The following is a 20,557-nucleotide window of genomic DNA, read 5'->3' on the forward strand; positions in this document are numbered from 1 at the left end:
AAAACTCTTCAAAAATCCAGACGCTGCAGCAGCCTAGAACTACCTAACTTCCACCACTATTTTCTTGCCAATAGACTGAACCATGTCCACAAATGGATAAAACCCATGCCAGCAGACTCCTCCTGGATAGACATTGAACAAACATTTTGTGGAAATATTAAAGTTGCAGATCAGCCCTTTATCAGCACCAAAATCAAACATCATAGTTGTTACCAGAGCATTAGCATGAAAGCATCTCTGACAACCTGGTGGGATTTTCTTAAAGGAGTCATATCATACTTTTCATTCTAAAAAATATTATTCTTTAATGTCTCAGTAAGGTCTCTGTAAATTTTCATCCCATAAATCCCTTTAGATCGTCCACACTGCCCCTGTGAATATGTGGATCTCACTCCCCATCAGCAAATGCTGTGTTTTCTGGGCGTGTCGCAAGCGAAGCTGCTCACCACACCTCTGTGCGGAAGCGCATACCTTTTTTGTTGTTGTTTTTTTTTTAAATTGGCTTCATGGATACGAGCCAGCGCACGGTTAGGATACAATAGGTGGCAGTAGTGCGACATTGAGAATGCAATCCACCGCAATCCTCCACAGAAGAAGACCCACTACAGGACTGCACGACATTAGTCAGCTGATTCGTAGCGTAGTAGAACCATACGTCTACGATCCCGAATCTAACCCTGAAGCTGAAGAGGAGGCTGTTGAAGTCAACACATTTCGGCTGATGCAAGATGTGTCTCATTGGTAATGTCGCATTTACTTTAATTTAATTCATTTATGTAATTTGCAAAGTGACTAGCGGTTGCTAATGCGTATGCTAAATGGCGTGTGCAGCTTCAATATTCACAACACGACTTACCTGGAAAACTCTCGTTAATAGATAACACTACTTTAGCTCACATTATACAAATAAATAAGTTTGAGAGCATAGCTGAAATAATATAAATACATTTTACATTTACACATTTCACTGTTTTTGTCTTACTTGTGCTGCTGCTCTGACAATTTTATTTAAAAAATGTGCATTAATATTTAGAGCAATCACTGCATGACCTACCTGGGAACAAAAAGCATTGGTTCAAATTATATATTGACCTAACGTATTTTTACTGCTTTTAATTATGTTTTTTGTCATTCATGATAAATCTGACAGTAATATGTCACTGTATCTAAAGTTGTTACAGGTATCTAGTCTACAGAGGCTAGTGAGCTGGTGCTGAGGATTCCTGGGGTGAAGAATCTGAGTTGCCATCTCTTCATGCTTGGGTTGTAGATGAAGGCAGTTTCCTGATGGATAAAACACTAAAACACTCATAGTATGATTGATGTAGACCACCTGTAGAATAACTCCTTTACCGTTTGAGTAAAAATGTGTTTTTTGTGAGTGCAACACTCATTAAGAATTTTTTTAACTTTATATATAATTTATATGCGTTTTATTTATGGCCGCTTCAACTTTATAGTTTACCATATTAGAAAGAGAAAAACGTGTAATTTCAATACTATGATTTCCTAAAAAAAGTGTTTTACCTTCAGAAACAGAGTTTAGTGAAATACATAATAGTTAAAGCCAACTTTATTGTAAACCAAAAAAATACACCACTACTCCAAAGCTAGAACAAACTGTTACCTTCACACTCCAATGTGCAATGTATAGGTTACTGAGTTAATTAAGAAGTCTGGGGGTTTGAGGACAGAAGCTTTTGCAGGGCCTTGCAGACGAAATGCATGAAAGTAGGGTAAACAGGGAGATGTGGTGATCCTTGTTCTCATCACTATTTGGAAGACTGAGCGGAAGCAGTCCTCTACCAGATGGAAGCTGTGGCTGTCCTCACCATCACCTCATCAAAACAAAAGGTACTGCAATCAGAATTGTAGATTAGTGAAATGTTCATTATTATGTAGGTCAAAACCTTCTCTAATGTAAGAACACACAATACCAGACAAAAAATGAAACCAAACAAGAAGACAGGCCTGTCTGTGCTAAAACAACAGATAAACAGTTGTTACAATTCAAATACAAAATCTAAACAGTATATACCAATTAAAATCTTCTATTACCTATCTTACTGTTGGTACATACAAACTTACATACCTTTACTCCTGAGCTGGGCAGCAGATGCCTGTGTACCAACAGTCTGCAGTGATTTCTCTGTTTGACAGCCTCCTTGCATGTAGGTAACTGGGATGTGCCTCCCTACAGTATAGAAAAGACTGTTACATTTACTGTAAATTGTATTGGTCCTACAAATATAATGGCTATGGTACAAGCTATAGGTAACTGACCAGATAAGCAGCAGGTATTGTAGAGATGTGACTAATTAGCAACTAAGCTTGCAACACAACACAGTAATCATTCCAACTAATCATGTTAGAATTTGATAGAACAATGACATAACCCCAAATCACATGTTGATTTAGGCTGTGACACAGGACGGGGTAATAAACATAACCGCGTTCATCTGCAGGTTCTTTTTGTAGCGATCGACCAGCTGTAGCTCTAAAGTTCAAAGGCCTAAAGGCATGCTAACGGCTAACGCAACACAAACAGGAACGGCAGCACGTCAACAGGACAAAAGCTCGATCCACCGTTTCCTGCCTGTCGCCGATCGAAGGCCCATCGCTATTAGCTGTTCCCCACACAGGTGTGTGATTGCACCAACTCAGAGTAGCACATTTGAAAGGGACAAAGGCTCGGTTGACTCACTGTAGCCATTAGCAACGTTAGCGATTAGCTTGTCTCACATGTGGGTTACTGCATTTTAAACAGACCCAACTAACATATTTAGATATCACAAGTATCAAGCACAAACTTACTACAGCGAGCTAGATCCACCGCTTCCTGCCTGTCGCCGCTGGAAGGGCGATAACGATCAGCTGTTCCCCGCAGGTGTATGTGATTACAGAAAAAGGACAGACACTAGACCCACCGCTCCCTGCCTGTAGCCGCTCGATGCCGTTAGTCATTAGCTTTTCTCCACACAGGTGTGTGGCTGCAGGAGCCCACATGAGCACATTTGAAGGGGACAAAGGCTCAACTTGCTGTAGCCGTTAGCATAGCTAGCTAGTAACTTGCCTCACACATAGGTTACTACATTTTAAACGGACAAACTAACATTTTAAAACATTATAAATATCAAGCATGTACTTACTGCAGTGAGTGGATGACGGACTGTAGGAATAGGTCCTTTTTTTCCAACAGGAGCCGTGAAACAAATCCAGCATTGTACGCACCCTCGTTTGAAATGCACATACGTATAAATGCTGAGGCAGTGTTTCTGACACCGGTCCGTTAAAAATAAAAGTGACCCACAAAGTCCTCACCTGTTGATCCATTGGTAAAGTGAATAGACTTTGGTGTTGGTTAGAACACCTAAGAACTGAACTATTTCTATGGGAGGACTTGGGCGCTGCCGTGCTGGTCTGTTCATGGTGAGTGAGAGGGGGAAATGGCGGAACTCCAGTTTTGGTTCGGGATCATTGTGGGGGTGGTGGTTCAGGATTTGCAAGGAGAACTTTCAACCACTGTGACGAAACTTGGGGAACGGCCTCAGAACAGTAGATATCTCTCTCCATTGGATGAGAAAAATTACGTTTTCAAAATGTGAAAAAAGCAGGAAATGCATTTCTACCGTGCTCAGTGTGTGTATATGTGACCCATAGAGTCATAGGGACGCTCCAAAATGTCTAAAAAGTGGATTTTGCATGATATGAGCCCTTTAAAATTAATCGGTCTTCGCTTACTCTTTGCCAAAACACAACTCTCTGGAACAATCCAGACATCATACAAAACAAAAAGGCAATACACTTTCCAACTTGGCATATCAAAGGGATGACACATCTGAAACATGTTTTCACAAGAGACAAGTTTACCTCTTTTAAAGAATTAGTGTCCCACTATAAAATCACTAGGGCCAATTTCTTAGAATACCAACAACTAAGGTCAATACTTAATGCAAAAAGTAAGAATACTCCCATCCACATGCAACCACCACCAGTAATAGAGTGATTTATTGATATATCAGGGAAAAGGACAGTATCCAAAATCTATATCTTAATTTCCAATGTAGATCAGTCAGTGAGCCTTCCGATCTCTAAATGGGAAGCTGATCTCAACATCACTAATTCTAATTTATTCAGAATGACAAAAAATACAAATTTACAACTAATACAATATAAAATTCTTCATAGAACTCACTATACAGGACAAAGGATGTTCAAAATGGGTCTCACAAACTCAAATATTTGCCCTCACTGTACAGATAACACAGCAGATAGATTCCTACATGCATTCTGTCCACCTGTGCAATTTTGGCAAAGAGTATGTGAACACCAGTCAACCCAGTTAAGCTGTTCAATCCCTGCGGCCCCTGCACTTTGTCTTCTAGGAGATCTAAGTGGGCTTGCTCTAGAGACAAACTCATCACACGCACTTCTTTCTGCCCTCTGTGTCGCAAAGAAAATCATCCTTATGAACTGGAAAACTAAAAAAAAAATTAAGCATTACTCAATACCTGAACAGCTTGTTAGATTATACCACCTTACACACATTGTCTGCTTCATCAGGGTTCAAGGATGTGTGGAGCTCGGGTGCTTGGGTACCATGTCTGGCACAGTGGTGGGGGGTGACTGGTGGTTGGGGGTGCCTGCCTACCTAAGGAACCGGGACAACGGGACTGGTGGATTCTGGGCTGGCTGTATGGGTCCCCTGCGGCGGGCGTGTGGTGGCTGCTGAGACCGGCGGTCCTGTGCTGGAGTAGGGCCACTTTGAGGGTTGGTGTGTGCCTGTCTCCAGGGAGTGGAGGCGGGCCTCCCTGCCGGTGTACGAGGGGCGGACCTGGGGGTGGAGACCTGGGTGACCTGTGTCTGGGGGAGTCCCTCTGGGGGTGCCTGCCTGTGCCCGGAGGGGTGTCTCTTCCCTGGGGCGCTGCCCCTGCTCGGGTGGGGTGCTGCCTGCCCTAGCGGTCCGACGCCCTCTGGTAACTGCTCGGGCCTGTTGCAGGGGTGGTTGGCGGACTACTCGGGCTACGACCTTCATTGGGCCCTGGGCGGAGGTTGGCCTTCAATGCACAACTGCAGAGTATGTGTGTAGGTTTGAGTGTAGCACTACACGGGGCGGGCATGGGCATACGTGAGCGAGAGAATGGGTAAGTGTGAAAGAAGGGTGAGGATGGCTCTGGCTGTGCTGCGTGTGGTGCCTGGGCAGTAGTACTGTGGTCCCTGGGTCTCAGCTATCTCTTCCTGGCTGGGGGTTGTGGGGGGCGGTGGGTTGGTAAGCAGAGCCAGTCGGAAACCTGGCTCTGCGGACCCTGGTGCTCTGCTTCCCAACTACATTTCTCCACATTCATCCACTTAGGTCTGCAAGGGGCGTCCTGCTGATGGAGGGACCAGAGCTATCAGGAAGTGGTTCCATCCCTCCCAAGTGGGATGCTCTGCAGTTTTAATTGCATTAGTCATACACACTCGTCCAGGAATCTGGGGGGCCCTTCTGGGGGGGCCACTGGACGTAGCCTTCACATTGATGGCTCGGTCTGCTGGACCCCTCGGAGAATTGGCGATCTCCCAAAGTTCCTCATACTTAGCCACATACACATACATTTAGGGCCGGGGGTGGGCTCTTTTACTGGGGCCTGGGGCTGAGGCCAGTTGTGGCCTCGCCCACTGGCCCTGGTGGAGGGATCACCACCCAGTTTTAACTGCAAAAAGACATTTAGGATGAGGGGGCGCACTGTCCATGGGACACTCCGTCAGCCAGCGGTCGTGCTCCTGGAGGTGTCACCCACCTTCAGTTCCCCTTTGTTCAACACACTCACGTCCAAGCTGGGTTGCAGGGTTCTGGGGTACCTTTTTTGCTGCCCTCTGCCTCCCCCGGCTTGGGGGGTTGGGCGGGGCTCGGGAGGAGCTGCAGTCCCTGCCTGGGGCCACATGGAGGGCAGGACGGAGACCTACCCTCCCCACGAGTGTGATCAAGCGAATGGTGTGGGTGCGAGAACGTATCTGGGAGTGCATTGGTTCACGTATGATTGACTAGTTTGTTGTGAGAGAGTTTATGGTGTATGTGTGTTGATGTGATGATGTGTGTTGTACGTGTGGGTGGGTGTATGCGTCTGTGTTTGTGTGAGTTTGTATGGGTGTGGTGCGGTTAGAGTGTGGGGGGTCCGGTTTTCCGCCCGGGGTACGTTGATCGTCTGCCTGGGTGGTCTCTTTTCTGCTGACCCCCACCAATTGCTGGCCTTGTGCTGCAGGCCGGTGTGGTGCCAGGGGATGAGTTGGGCCGATGGGGTAGGCCCCGCTTCGCTCGTGTTCGCTCTGCGCACGGGGGCATCTCCTGGCGGGCTCTCTACGGACCGTGGGTCCTCCGGCTCCACTCTTTTAGGCTGACCCTCTTGCCGGGGGGAGTGTTTGCCCTTGGTTCACATGGGGCGGACAGCGTTGACCGTCGGTGGCCCACTCTGACCTCGGGTGCTGTCTCTGTGGCTGCTGCAGCTCTGCCTGGGGGGCTCTGTGTGGGCGGCTTGGGTCGCAACACCTGCCCTCTTAGAACTGAAGGTGTGTGGGCTCCCTAGCTGCTAGGATTCTTTCCTCTGCTTGTTGGATGGGCGTAGCGGCCGAGCTCCTTACATCACCCTGGCTTCCACAAGTGGCCTTGTTCATGCACCAAAGTCTGTCTCACCCTTTAGGTGAATAATGTTAAGCTACAGCCTTACTAACCTTGTTGTAGGACACTGAAAACCCGAACAGGCTTTCCAAATCCAACTGTAAGTATTACTAATACTTATCACTACCAATATCAATAATTTATAAATATGGAAATTGTGGTGTTGTATGTCATGACTTTTATTAAGTAGTATGGGATATGTATAACAATGCATATGTGTATGTATATGATATATATATGTTTGTATGAGTATGTGCACATACCTTAACGCTATTATCGGTATTAGTATTAATCTCCAAGGTAAACCACAGTACAACAGTTGTTTAGTTATGAATGTGTTAGCCTAAGGTACATTCTTGCTTATTTATTTTGCACCGATTGTTTATTTAACAGATTTGCTTGGTTTCAGGAGCTGGTTGCACCCCTACCCCTCCACCCACACCCACACCCTAGAGCAAAAACTTAACCTGTCCACCAACACAGCAACATCACACATATTTGGGATTAGCTAAATAAACCATTAAATAAACCATAAATCAAGAAGAGTTTATATATTTTATATATACCCCTCTTGTTAAAGCAAAGCTGCCCATCACAATATGGCATTCAGCGTAAGATATGCTGCTTGTTAAACTGCTGGACAGAACAAAAAAAAAAAAAGAAGCTTTTATTGGCTATTACAGCAATCAAACACTAACCAGCTTTTTGCATGTCTTCACTGGTATTTTTGTCCATTCATCTTTAGCAATGAGCTCCTTTCAGGTTGGAGGGTCTCCTCAAATAAAAGATAATTGCTTTTTACCACAATAAAGCCTCTTTATAATTGTCTTCATATATTTTTAAAAAAGCATGTGTCATTTACCTTGCTGGTTGAATAAAAGTAACTTAACCCGACTGTACATACTGTATATCTGTATACTGTACACACACACACACACACACACACACACACACACACACACACACACACACGTACATATATATATATATTGGTGCTGGGCACATTAACATGGTAATCATTAGCATCATCATCATCAGCAACAGACAATGTGCGTTAACACAGGCTCTGAATACTCATACAAATGAAGGGTCACAGGAGAAGTGGGTTGTTGATCAGTGTCAGGTTCTGGTTCTGTTCTCGGTTTTATTTTGTAGGACTCTGTTCATCAGCCTTATATTCATGTTTTGGGTTTCCATTTCCTGTTTTATTTTGGTAGTCTCCCGGTTTCTGTTTTTCTTCTAGCTTCACTTCCGGTTTACGTCACGTCACAGCTGTTCCTGCTTCACCCGGTTATTGTACACACCTGCAGTTCATCAGTAATCACTCACCTTGCATTTAAGCACCCCTTCTCACACCAGTACCTCGCCAGATCGTTGATTCTTTGACCTCACGTTCCAGCACTTCTCTAGCTCGGCTTATTCTGTTGTTGACTCTGTTCCGTATCTTTGACCATCGTTCTCGCCTGATCCTGACCGGTGCTGTAAGTCTTGACTCTGTTACCGAACCCTGCCTGTTTGTGGATCTGTCTAAGCCTGCCGAATCTAACCCTGAGATCTGAGCCTTTTGATATTTCCCTGTGTATGACCCGGACTGTTTTCCTGCTCATCGTGTCCTGGCGCTGTGCATTTGAGTCCTCTCCCTGCCGTTCCGTGACAATCAGTACTGGCCTGAGACATGCTTCCTAACCAATTAAAGCATTTGGGTGGCGGGGCCTAAGACAGCCGCAGTGCTCACTGAACTGGAACTGAATAGAATAAAGGCGTCTTACACGGACATCACATCTATTCCAAATGGCTCGTGAAAACAAGTCAAAACAGAATCTGAATCCCTGTAGTACTTTGAGTCTGAAGTATCACTTAAATGCAATTAAACAGGTGAGTTTGAAGTCTGGCTTGGAGCAATGGAAAAGAAGGGTTGGTTGTGAATGGCCTTAAGAGTATAAGTATAAGTGTAAGTAAGTAATGGTTGTTGTTGGCTTTTTGCTTGTTGTTTTTACTCTTCCTGCACATCACAGTGATTACAATGTGTGACCTTTGGTGGTAAACTCAGCTCATCCACTGGCAGCAGATTTACATACATAAATGCAGCACTAGCAGTGATAAATAAACTACTAATCATTTATTATAGACAGCTGTGACATAACTCACAACATCAAAGAAGTGATCTATTTTTGCTTTTTTGCTGAGGCCTATTTGTTTTTTTCTTTTTAATTTTTGACTACGGTATCTCCCAAAAGTGAGTCCACCTTAACATTTGTGTAAACATTCTATTATCTTATTATGTGACACTGATGAAATTACACTATGCTCCAATGTAAAGTAGTGACTGTACAGTTTGTAGAACAGTGAACATTTGCTGATTTACCTCTTTACCTCTAATGTGTGAACCTCTTGTCACAAAGGTGAGTCCAACATGAGTGGAAGTGTCCTGATGTGATGTGACATATTATTTGGTGTTATTGCTCTCACTCTCATACAGGTCACTGAAAATTCAACATGTCACCTTAAGGAAAAGGAACTGTGAGGATCTGAAGAAAGAACTGTTGCTCTACATCAGTGCTACTCGATTATTTACTGTTAACATTTTGCAGTCTGTCGCCGCCTTTCTTTTTATCTCAGTTAAATATATATCATGTTGTAACCTGCACTTCATATGCGGTGTCTTATTTGTGGCTATATCCATTTGATTTTTCCTAGTTGAGTGATCTCGGTCCAACAACATGAGAAATGAGGATAACAGTGTTACCTCTGACGTAGTATCGGACCCCGGCTCTGAAGCAGCTCCTCCTGGAGATGACACTCCATTCGAACACCTTTCCATTGATGCAGCTTGATTTCATGGTGATGACTAGTTAACAGATGAGTTAGGAAAACCAACAGTGCTGCCATGGAATAAGCAACAAGTTAGAAGATAACAAATACAGAACTTTTCATTTTGCTTTATATGCAATAACAGTGCAATAACACCATAATAACAGAGGGAGAAAGAAACTTTAGTCATTTAAAGAAAACAAAAGGATACAGCCATGGACAACAGGAAACACATATTTGTGTAACTGCAAGGTCAGAACAGGAGGTTGTAGTCAATCCATGTACAATTCTTCTGAAATAAGATGTTGAACTTGTAATTGCTTTAAGAATAATTGAATAAATTGCCGATGGGGCTACGGAGAGAGTGGGGCCAGTGAGCAGTTTTGAGACAAGTGGGATGTTTTTACGGCTATACACTTGTCATCCTGATGTTGGCAATGAATATAAAGATGATGAAATTATCTCCTTAAATCTAGCAACAGGACTGTCAAATAAACACATGCTATCTGTTATGCTTAAATACCAATGTTAATGAGAGAGGTAACAAAGGGTTGTGGAGAAGGCAATTTTGAGCCCATACGTCAGGGCAAGATTGACGATGATTCATTTACATGCCAAGTAAAACCAGTGGAGTATAGCAATGAATGAAATGCAGTTGAAACGGTTACGTACAGGAGGAACACTACACCAATTTCCAATACAGGTTGACCATAAACATGTCAAGTAATGTTAAAGACTGAAGGGACATACAGATTCCTCCATATGTTAGAAAGCCACAGAGGGAAAAGTGCACCTCACAATGGCAACAGGACAGAAAAACAGAGAGAAAAACTATACATACCATACAAACACACATCCATAACAGACCATACATCCTTGATCGGAGCAAATAAAGTTAACAGTTCTGATTGATGAGTCTGATAGCAGAAGATAGGAAAGATCTGCGATATCTCTCCTCCTCATAGCGAGGGTGGAGTAGTCTATTATTGAAGATGCTCTCCAGAGCAGACAGTGTGTCCTCCAGTGGGTGAGAGTCCTGGTCCATGATGGATGTCAGTTTAGCCAGGACCCTTCTCATACCCACCTGCTGAACCATGTCCAGAGTGCAGCCCCGGGCAGAGCTAGACTTTTTGATGACCCTGCCCAGCCTATTCCTGTCCCTCACTGTGATGCTGCTGCTCCAGCAGGCCACACTGTACAGGATGGCTGTTGCCACCACAGAGTCATAGAAGGTCTTCAGGAGTGGCCCCCTCACTCCAAAAGACCTCAGTCTCATCAGGAGGTAGTGTCTGCTCTGAATCTTTCTGTACAGTGCATCCGTATTATGAGTTCAGTCCAGTTTATTGTTCAGATGCACACCCAGGTACTTGTAAGAGTCCACTCTCTCAATGTCCATTCACAGTGTGAATCGGTGGGATGACAGCAAAGTGCCGTCAGTAGAAATCCACCACTATCTCCTTTGTTTTTCCTGCATTGATCAGGAGGTAGTTCCGTTGGCACTAGTCCACAATCTCCTGAGTAAGTCCTCTGTTCTCTGCATCGTCGTCGTCAGTGATCAGGCCGACAATCGCAGAGTCATCCGAGAACTTCTTCAGAACACAGCTGTCCGTGTTGTGTCTGGAGCTGCTGAGGTCATTGGCACACGGTGTCTTATGCACTGGTACCACGCAGGATGTCTTCCAGAGCCGTGGTACCATCCACATGCTCCAGAACTCCACACAGTTCACCTGCGTAGGACTTTAGGAGTCTGGAGCTGATGCCAAGTGGTCCGGCTGCTTTCCTGGCCTTGATCTTCTTAAAGCTCATTTCTCACCTGGGTGCTGGAGAAGGACAGGGGTTGAGTATTGTCACAGTATCAGGGTGGTGTGAAGTGAGGGGGTGTTACTGGGGCTGCAGGGCTGATGGAGCCGGGCTTTGTGTAGATGTGTGAAGGACTGTGAGGGGTGGTCCACTGTTCTGAGGCGCTGGTGGTGTGGGGGTTGATCCAAGTGCCAGACAGTTTAGAAGCAGCTGCTGAGTGAGGGGTGGGGGTGCTTGGTCGAACCGATTGAAGTGGAGTTCAGGTCGTTGACCCAGCTAAGGTCCCCCCTCAGACTGCAGATGTAGTGCTTTGAAGCCAGAGATGGTTTTCAGGCTTCTCCACACCTCACTAACGTTCTGCTGCAGCTGCTACACTATTTTCCTCCTGTAGCTGGCCTTCCACTCACAGATTTTTCTCCTCAACCCCTTCTGCACCCTCCTCAGCTCCTCCCTGTTCCCTGATGTAAATGCTTTCTTTTTCTCCTTTAGGAGAGCTTCAATATCAGGGGTGACACACGGCTTGTTGTTGGCAAAACACCATACCAGCCTGGTGTTTTCTTGTGAACAGTGTTTTCACAGCAAAAGTTAATATAGTCCCTTATACAGACTGTGATGGCCTTCATGTTCTCTCCATGTGAATGGCAGAGTTCCATCCACACAGTGGTGTTAAAACAGTCCCTGAGAGCCTCCTTGCTTGGATGTTATGGTCAGCTCTGTCCAGGGGTGGAAGGGAGAATGCACTGTGGGCCTCTTTGGTGTTAGCATAGAATAAGTCCAGTATTTTTCGAGCTGCGGAAGATAGTGTGTGCAAGTCCCCAGAAATCAGGAAATAGGCCTGTGGATGCTGTGTTTGCAGTCTGCTGGTGACTAAAAGCAGGACTTCAAAAGCTATGTCGGCGTTAGCGGAGGGTGGGACGTACACAGCAATTGTTATGTTATGTGTGAACTCTTGTGGCAGGTAGAATGGGCTGTCTGTTACACAGCTTCATTTTCATAGTATAACGTGCTGGCTTACACCATCTCTTGTTCACAAAAACAGCCAGGTCCCCTCCCTTCCTTTTACTGTCCTCCTTCCTGTCTGCACGCAGTAGATGAAAATTGTCCAGTGCGACAGTCAAGTCCAAGATGAGTGAAGCCAGCCAGGTCTCCGTGAACAGGAGGACGCTGCTCGTCCTGTACTCCAGCTGATGCCATGTAAGCACCATCTTGTTGGGGAGAGATCTCATGTTTCCCAGAAGGGAGAGCAGGTCTGAAGTGTCTCGCTTTTTTCTCGTCATAGTTTTCTGGCGCGGCGCCCTTAGCAGCTCAGTGAAATTATTATTTTTTTTATTACCCAAGGTAGTTTGGGTCAACCCCCATTGAAAATCTGTGAAGATTTCTTTTAAGATGCACAACTCTCTCAAGTAGTTGTTCTGCTGGAGGTTTATTCCTCGTTATAGAGGGAGTTTTTCCTCTCTTTTGTTGCTGTCAATTTGTAACTAAAGACTTGCTGTATGTTTGATTTGTGGGGTTTAGTTGTGTAAAGTCTGAAACAGTACTTTATAAAGCACCTTGAAATAACCTAGAAGTTCAAGTCGAGGTGGAGGAGTAACATCAATTTATAACTCGGATGTATTAATTACTCCTGAACCAAAACATAGTTATAACTCATTTGAGAGCCTCACTCTGAGCCTTCACGCAGACTAAAACTAGGAAGACAGTTGTGTTTTGTATTGTTTATCGTCCTCTTGACTGAATTTTTATTACTTTTTTCTTAGCACAGATAAAGTTATTGTAGTGGGAGACTTTAACATTCATGTACTGTACATGTTGACAGCAACTGTTTAGCACCGCTTTTAACTCATTATTATACAATATCGGTACTTAGCATGTAAATAAACCCACTCATTATTTTAACCATACCCTCGATCTTATCCTGACATATTGGGTTGAAATTGATAATTTATTAGTTCTTCCCCAAACCCTCTGTTATCTGGCCACTTCTTATTAACTTCTGAATTCACCATAATTGACCTTGCAACAGCTGGAAAGAAATCGTACTATGGCAGATGTTTATCTGTTGACGCTGTTGCCAGATTCAAGCAGATGATTTCATCATGTTTTGCCTCATTGTCTTGTAGCTACGCAGAGGAGAACAGTCACCTTAATCTTTATGAACAGGTTGACTGTCTTGTAGATGATGCTGCAGCTTCTCTATGTACAATGTTAGACACAGTGGCTCCTTTGAAGAAGAAAGCAGTGATTTAGAGGAGGTTAGCTCCGTGGTATAACTCAAAGATCCACAGCCTTAAGCACAGATCCCGACAACTAGAAAGGCAGTGGCAACAAAATAAATGTAAACTGCATTGTATGGAAGGACATTCTAATAATATATAAAATGTAAATTCTTGCTGCTAGGAAAACATATTATTCCTCCTTAACTGAGGAAAAGAAAAACAACTCCAGGTTTCTTTTCAGGACTGTAGCCAGACTGACTAAGAGTCATAGCTATATTGAACCTACTATTCAATTCAATTTTATTTATATAGTGCCAAATCACAACAAAGTTATACCAACGCACTTTAAAAAGTAAGGTTTAAAACCTCACACAACTAAACCCAACAAATCCCACATACAGCAAGCCTTTAATTTGACAGCAACAGTGGAGAGGAAAAACTCACTCTCGAGAAACAAGGAAGAAACCTCCAGCAGAATAAGGCTGGATGTGGGCGGCCATCTGCCTTGACCGTTTGGGGTGAGGGGACAGACAGAGAGACAGGATACAGGCCGGATGGTTGGACCTGCAGCTGTCCATCACAGACACAAAGCTCTGAGTCCAATGATACCCGTAGGTGAGGACAGAGTGGAGGAGAGAGAGAGAGAGAGAGCGGGGGAGAAGCACAACTACTGGAGAGAAAGAGCTGGTTCCACAGGAGAGAAGCTTGGTAGCTAAAAGCTCTGCCTCCCATTCTACATTTAGTGCAGTGCAGAGAAACTAATGAAGGAATGAAGGAGAAATGTGATTTCTCTTTTTTAAGTCCTGTCAGAAATCTGTCTGCAGCATTTTGAATAAGCTGAAGGCTTTTTAAGGAGCTGTTAGGACATCCTATGAGTAGGGAGTTACAGTAGTCCAGCCTAGAGGTAACAAATGCATGAATCAGTTTCTCTGCATCGCTCTGAGAGAGGATGCTTCTGATTTTAGCTATATTCCTAAAGGTGAAAGTAGGCGGTTCTGGAGATTTGTTTAATGCATGATGTAAAAGAGAGATCCTGGTTAAAGATGACACCAAGGTTCCTCACAGTAGAATCTGAAGCTAGTGTTATGCCATCCAGGGTGGCTATCTGACTCAATAGTGTCTCCCTCTGATTTTTTGGCCCAACAATAGGAATTTCAGTTTTATCTGAATTTAGTTGAAGAAGGTTACTGGACATCCAGGATTTGATGTTTTTTTTAAACAACTTTGAATTTTGACTAGTTGATCTGTTTAATTTGTTTCCAACAACATATATAGCTGAGTATCATCTGCATAACAATAAAATTTATTGAATGCTTTCTAATAGTCCCACCTACATAGCTAGTCCTTGTGCATGTGGAGAATTTGTCGTTAACATGAACAAACTGAAATCTGTTCAACAAATAGGATTTAAACCATCCCGGTGCTATTCATTTAATTCCGATTCTACGTCCTAGTGTCTGTAATAGAATGTTATGATCAATTGTATTAAATGCAGCACTAAGATCTAACAGGATAAGGACAGAAACTAGATCACTGTCTGAAACTAAGAGAAGATCATTAGTGACTCTAACCAGAGCTGTGTCTGTGCCAAGATGTTTTCTAAATCCTGACTGAAAATCTTTGTATAGGTTATTCCCGCTCAGGTGGTCAGATAATTGTTTAGCCACATTTTTTTTCAAGAATCTTGGAAATAAAGGGTAAACTTGAAATGGGCCTATAGTTGGCTAGTTCTCCAGGGCCTAGGTTTCAATAAATAAAGGTTTTACTTCAATAAACGTTTGACTACAACCAACATAAAGCCCTGTGGAACATAGCCTAAATGTAAAGATTTTCTTGATTTAATTTAATATTGACGAGCTGATTAGCCCTTATGCCGTCTCCAGACATTTTTGTACATTTTTGAGTTTTTTTTTTAAATGCTGATCATTTTGTATGATTTTTGTCAGAAATGTTACTTTCTCTTTGAATTTTCAAAATCCATTGTCTTTTCACTTATATTGTCATTTATATAGAAGTTACACATTTTGTATACACTTGTGACCTTCGTGGCCATATATGCCCCATAGACTTCAATGTAAACCACTGCCATCAAACTATGAAACCATGCATTCTGGGATGTCAGCATTTCATCTTAAAGAAAGGTAGTGATATATATATACTCTATTCTCACCCTCCGCGGGTGGTCCATCCAATTTCCAATCACCACAGGCACCACTGTGTCCTTCACCTTCCATGCCTTCTCCAGTTCTTCTCTGAGCCCTTGGTATTTCTCTAGTTTCTCATTTTCTTTTTTCCTGATGTCACCATCGCTTGGTATTGCCACATCCACCACTACAGCTTTCCTCTGTTCTTTGTCCACCACCACAATGTCTGGTTGGTTTGCCATTACATTCTGTCTGTCTGTATCTGGAAGTCCTACGCGATATTGGCTCGCTCGTTCTCTACCACCTTGGGAGGTGTTTTCCACTTTGACCTTGGGGTTTCCAGTCCATACTCTCCGCAGATGTTCCTGTATACTATGCCAGCCACTTGGTTATGGCGTTCCATGTATGCTTTCCCTGCCAGCATCTTACACCCTGCAGTTATGTGCTGGATTGTCTCAGGGGCCTCTTTGCACAGTCTACACCTTGGGTCTTGTCTGGTGTGGTAGATCTGGGCTTCTATGGCTCTGGTGCTCAGGGCCTGCTCCTGTGCAGCCAGGATGAGTGCCTCTGTGCTGTCGTTCAGCCCAGCCATTTCAAGCCATTGGTAGGATTTGTTAAGATCAGCCACTTCAGTTATGTTCCGGTGGTACATCCCGTGCAAGGGCTTGTTCTCCCATGATTGTCCCTCTTCCAGCATCTCATCCTCTGTTCTCCACTGCCTGAGACATTCACTCAGCACTTCATCTGTCGGAGCCTTATCCTTGATGTACTTATGGATCCTCGGCCTCCTTCCTTGCGGCTAGCGTACAGTCTCAGGGTGCTGGATTTGGGGTGGAACCCTCCATGCATCGTGAGGAACTTTCGTGTCTTTACATCTGTGGTCTGTATCTCTTCCTTTGGCCATCTTATTATTCCCGCAGGGTATCTGATCACTGGCAGGGCGTAGCTGTTTATTGCCTGGGATTTGTTCTTGCCATTGAGCTGGCTTCTTAGGACTTGCCTTACTCGTTGGAGGTATTTGGCTGTTGCCGCATTCCTTGTTGCCTGTTCAAGGTTGACGTTCGCCTGTGGTATTCCAAGGTACTTGTAACTATGTCTGCTATTGTTCCTTCTGGGTGTGAGAGCCCTTCTGTGTGGATTACCTAGCCTCTCTTTTGTCACTATCCTCCACATTTCTCAAGTCCGAATGACATCCCAATGTCCGAGCTTTAGATCCTGGTGGTGTGGATCAGTGAGTCGATGTCTCGCTCATTCTTGGCGTACAGCTTGATGTCATCCATGTAGAAGAGGTGACTTATGGTGGCCCCGTTCCGGAGTCGGTATCCATAGTCAGTCTTGTTTATTATTTGGCTGAGAGGGTTCAGACCTATGCAGAACAGCAGTGGGGACAGTGCACCTGTGGTGTACTCCTTGGTATATGCCTCATTTGATGGATACTTGGGCAAGTGGCTTCCCATTGGCTTCAAGGGTGGTTCTCCACAACCTCATCGAGTTGAAGGCCCTTAGAGTTCTATTGATGTTGTACAGCTCCAAGCATTCAGTGATCCATGTGTGTGGCATTGAGTCATAGGCTTTCTTGTAGTCGATCCAGGCTGTGCACAGGTTGGTGTGTTGCATTCTGCAGTCTTGGGCGACTGTTCTGTCTACCAGGTGTTGGTGTTTGGCTCCTCTGGTATCCTTACCAATGTCCTTCTGTGCTTTGCGGATGTATTGACCCATGTGCCCACTTATCTTAGCTGCGATGAGGCCTGACATGAGCTTCCATGTTGTGGAGAGACAGGTCGATAGTAGACAGATTGGTCGGTGCATCACTGTTGTGTGACGCCTCCCTCTCCCATATACCTTTCCAGGTATACCTGAAGGTATATAGTATAGGTATATAGCCAAGCACCTCTAGGATCACTGATGCTGAAGCTTATATCAGCTCATTGGTTTCTGTGATTGTTGTGGTAGGGATCGCTCTCAATGCTGCATTCACATCAGACTTTCTGATTGTACTTCACTTAGTTGTTGTAGTTGTCTTCGGGGTTGCCTGTTCAATCTCGCCATTATCTTATCTTTCAGGTCAGTCGCTGCCTTGCTCAACTTGTTTTTGTGTTTTTGATCAATAAAAGCAGTACTTCACATAGAAAAACTGGCATTTGAAGGGTTAAAATTCTGAAGAAAATAAAAAGCTTGGTAGTTTTGGGCAGGTCTGAAGTTGTTTAAGTGATTTACAAAAAAAAGGAGAAAATATTGATGTATGATGAGCGTGGCAAAAAAGGACAAGAAGGCGGCGAAAGGGAGTCTTTTTGGAGGATGGCATAAGGGCTAAAGGTGGAACTTTGAGTAATCTGGTTGGGATTGGATCTAAAAGACAGGTGGATGACTTGGAAAAGTTAATTATTGAAGATAAATCCACATGAGTTATGGGGAAGAAGCTGTCTAGGTAAGACAGAGGATTTGGTAAATTTAAGGTGGATGGATCTAGACAGTGATTTCTGTCATTTGGAGGAAGTCGCTGCTGAATGTCTTCTCTAATGGTAATAATTGTATTAGTAAAGTAGTTCATAAATTCATTGCTGCTGAGACTTAAGGGGATAGTAGACTCAACACAGCTATGACTCTTAGTCAGCCTGGCTACAGTGCTGAAAAGAAACCTGGGGTTGTTTTTGTTTTCCTCAATTAGGGAGGAATAATATGTCTTTCTGGCAGGACAAAGTGCTTTTTATATATTATTAGACTGTCCTCTCCTTTGGAATGCCACTGACTTTCTAGTTGTCTGGTCCTGTGCTTTAGGCTGCGGATCAGATCTATACTATGGAGCTAACCTCTTCTGATTCACTGCCTTCTTCAGAGGAGCCACTGTGTCTAACATTGTACGTAGAGAAGCTGCAGCATAATCTAAAAGACAGTCAACCTGTTCATGAGGATTAAGGTGACTGTTCTCCTCTGTGTAGCTACAGGACAATTAGGCAAAAGATTATGGAATCATCTAGTTGAATCTGGCAACAGCGTTGTCAGATAAACATCTGCTATAGTAACATTTCTTTCCAGCTGCTGAAAGGTCAATTATGGTAAATTCAAAAGTTAAAAAATGGTCAGATAATAGAGATTTTTGGGGAAGAACTGTTAAATTATCAATTTTAACTCCATATGTCAGGACAAGATCGAGGGTATGGTTAAAACAAAACAAACATTTACACACACTGAGCATGGTAGAAGTGTATTTCCTCCTTTTTTCACATTTTGAAACTTCATTCAATGGAGACCGACCTCCTCCTACTCTGAAAGCGTTCCTCCCCTGTCGTCACATATAAGGGAGTTCACCCTGCAAATCCTGAACCACCACCCCCACGATGATACCGAACACTGGATTTTCGCTATTTTCCCCTTCTCAGTCACCGTGAACAGACAAGCATGGCAGCTCGAGCGAATACTCCCATAGAAATAGTTCAGTACTTGGGTGTTTTAAGCAACACCAAAGCCTGTTCACTCTACCAAGGGATCAACAAGTAAGGAATTTGTAGGATACTTTATTTTAAACGGACCTGTCACTGCCAACACTGCCTCACCATTTATACTCACTTCTCTGGAGAGAAGCTGATGACTATCGGCATCGAGCGGCTACAGGCAGGGAGCGGTGGGTCTAGCTTTTGTTCTTTTACTGCAATCACATACACCTTGGGGGAAGCTAATAGCTGACGGCCTTTGAGCAGCTATAAGCAGGGAGAGGTGGTTCTAGCTTTTGTCTTTTTTATTCAATCACATACACCTGGGGAGAACAGATAATAGCTATCGGCCTTCGAGCGGCTACAGGCAGGGAGCGGTGGATCTAGCTTGCTGTAGTAAGTACATGCTTGATACTTGTTAATTATTGCAATATGTTAGTTGGTCTGTTTAAAATGTAGTAAGCCACATGCTAGCTTTGATAACGGCTACAGCGAGTCAACTGAGCCTTTGTCCCTTTTAAATGTGCTACTCTGAGTTGCTGCAATCACACACCTGCGTCGGGAACAGCTAATAGCTATGGGCCTTTAAACTGCTACAGGCAGGGAGCGGTGGATCGAGCTTTTGTCCTGTTGACATGTGCTGGCGCTCCTATTTGTGTGTTGTGTTAGCCATTAGCTCTTTGCACTATAGAGCTACAGCTGGGTGATCCCTGCACTATGATATTGCAGATGAACGCGATTATGTCTGTTATTACCCCGTCCTGTGCCACAACCTAAATCAACTTGTGATTTTGGGTTATGTCATTGTTCTATCAAATTCTAACATGGTTAGTTGGAATGGTAACTGTTTTGTGTTGCAAGCTTAGTTGCTAATTTGTCACATTTCTACAACTGCTGCTTATCTGGTCAGTTACCTATAGCTTGTGTACCATAGCAATTATATTTGTAGGACCAATACAATTTACAGTAACTGTAACATTGTCTTTTTCTATACTGTAGGGGGACACATCCAAGTTATTCACATGCAAGGAGGTTGTCAAACAGAGAAATCACTGCAGACTGTTTGTACACAGACATCTGCTGCCCAGCTCAGGAGTGAAGGTATGTACATTTGTATGTAGGTATGTATCGACAGTAAGATAGGAAACACATTTTAATTGGTATAGACTGTTAAGATTTTATATTTGAATTGTAGCAACTATGTTTATCTGTTTTAGCACAGGCAGGCCTGTCCTCTTGTTTAGTTTTAGTTTTGTCTGGTACTGTGTATTGTTACATTAGAGAAGGTTTTGACCTACAGAATACTGAACATTTTACTAATCTACAATTCTGATTGCAGTGCCTTTGTTTTGATGAGGTGATGGTGAGGACAGCCACAGTTTCCATCTGGTAGAGGACTGCATCTGCTCAGTCTTCCAAATAGTGATGAGAATAAGGATCACCACATCTCCCTGGTCATTTGTCTACGACTATACCTGCCCTGCTGCAGAAACAAATCTG

At 43.8% G+C, this 20,557-nt stretch overlaps 1 protein-coding gene and 1 long non-coding RNA gene across 8 annotated transcripts in view; both read right to left on the reverse strand.

Moving 5' to 3' along the window:
• LOC114843239 (phosphatidylinositol-3-phosphatase SAC1-B) overlaps positions 1-20,557 on the reverse strand; it is an 89,912-nt gene that overhangs the window by 59,297 nt on the left and 10,058 nt on the right. For 6 of the 7 annotated variants that reach the window (XR_008692756.1, XR_008692758.1, XR_008692757.1 and 3 more), the window contains exons 7-8: positions 9,678-9,711; positions 9,402-9,503 (exon numbers count right to left, since the gene is read on the reverse strand). Coding sequence is in view for 2 of the 7 variants with exons in the window: in XM_029129597.3 (XP_028985430.1) it covers positions 9,402-9,503; positions 9,678-9,711 (136 nt within the window). In the remaining 5 variants the exon portion in view is untranslated. Of the gene's footprint in view, positions 1-9,401; positions 9,504-9,677; positions 9,712-10,307; positions 19,099-20,557 lie in introns of those variants that run through there. The other variant, XR_008692760.1, reaches the window with a different exon arrangement.
• LOC129603121 (uncharacterized) lies at positions 1,556-9,395 on the reverse strand. Its single transcript, XR_008692761.1, has 3 exons — positions 3,150-9,395; positions 2,093-2,194; positions 1,556-1,857 (listed from the first exon to the last, which is right to left on the reverse strand). It is a non-coding gene; the product is annotated as an uncharacterized LOC129603121 (long non-coding RNA).

Source organism: Betta splendens, chromosome 16 (genome assembly GCF_900634795.4).
Source record: "Betta splendens chromosome 16, fBetSpl5.4, whole genome shotgun sequence".
Classification (NCBI taxonomy): Eukaryota; Metazoa; Chordata; class Actinopteri; order Anabantiformes; family Osphronemidae; genus Betta; species Betta splendens.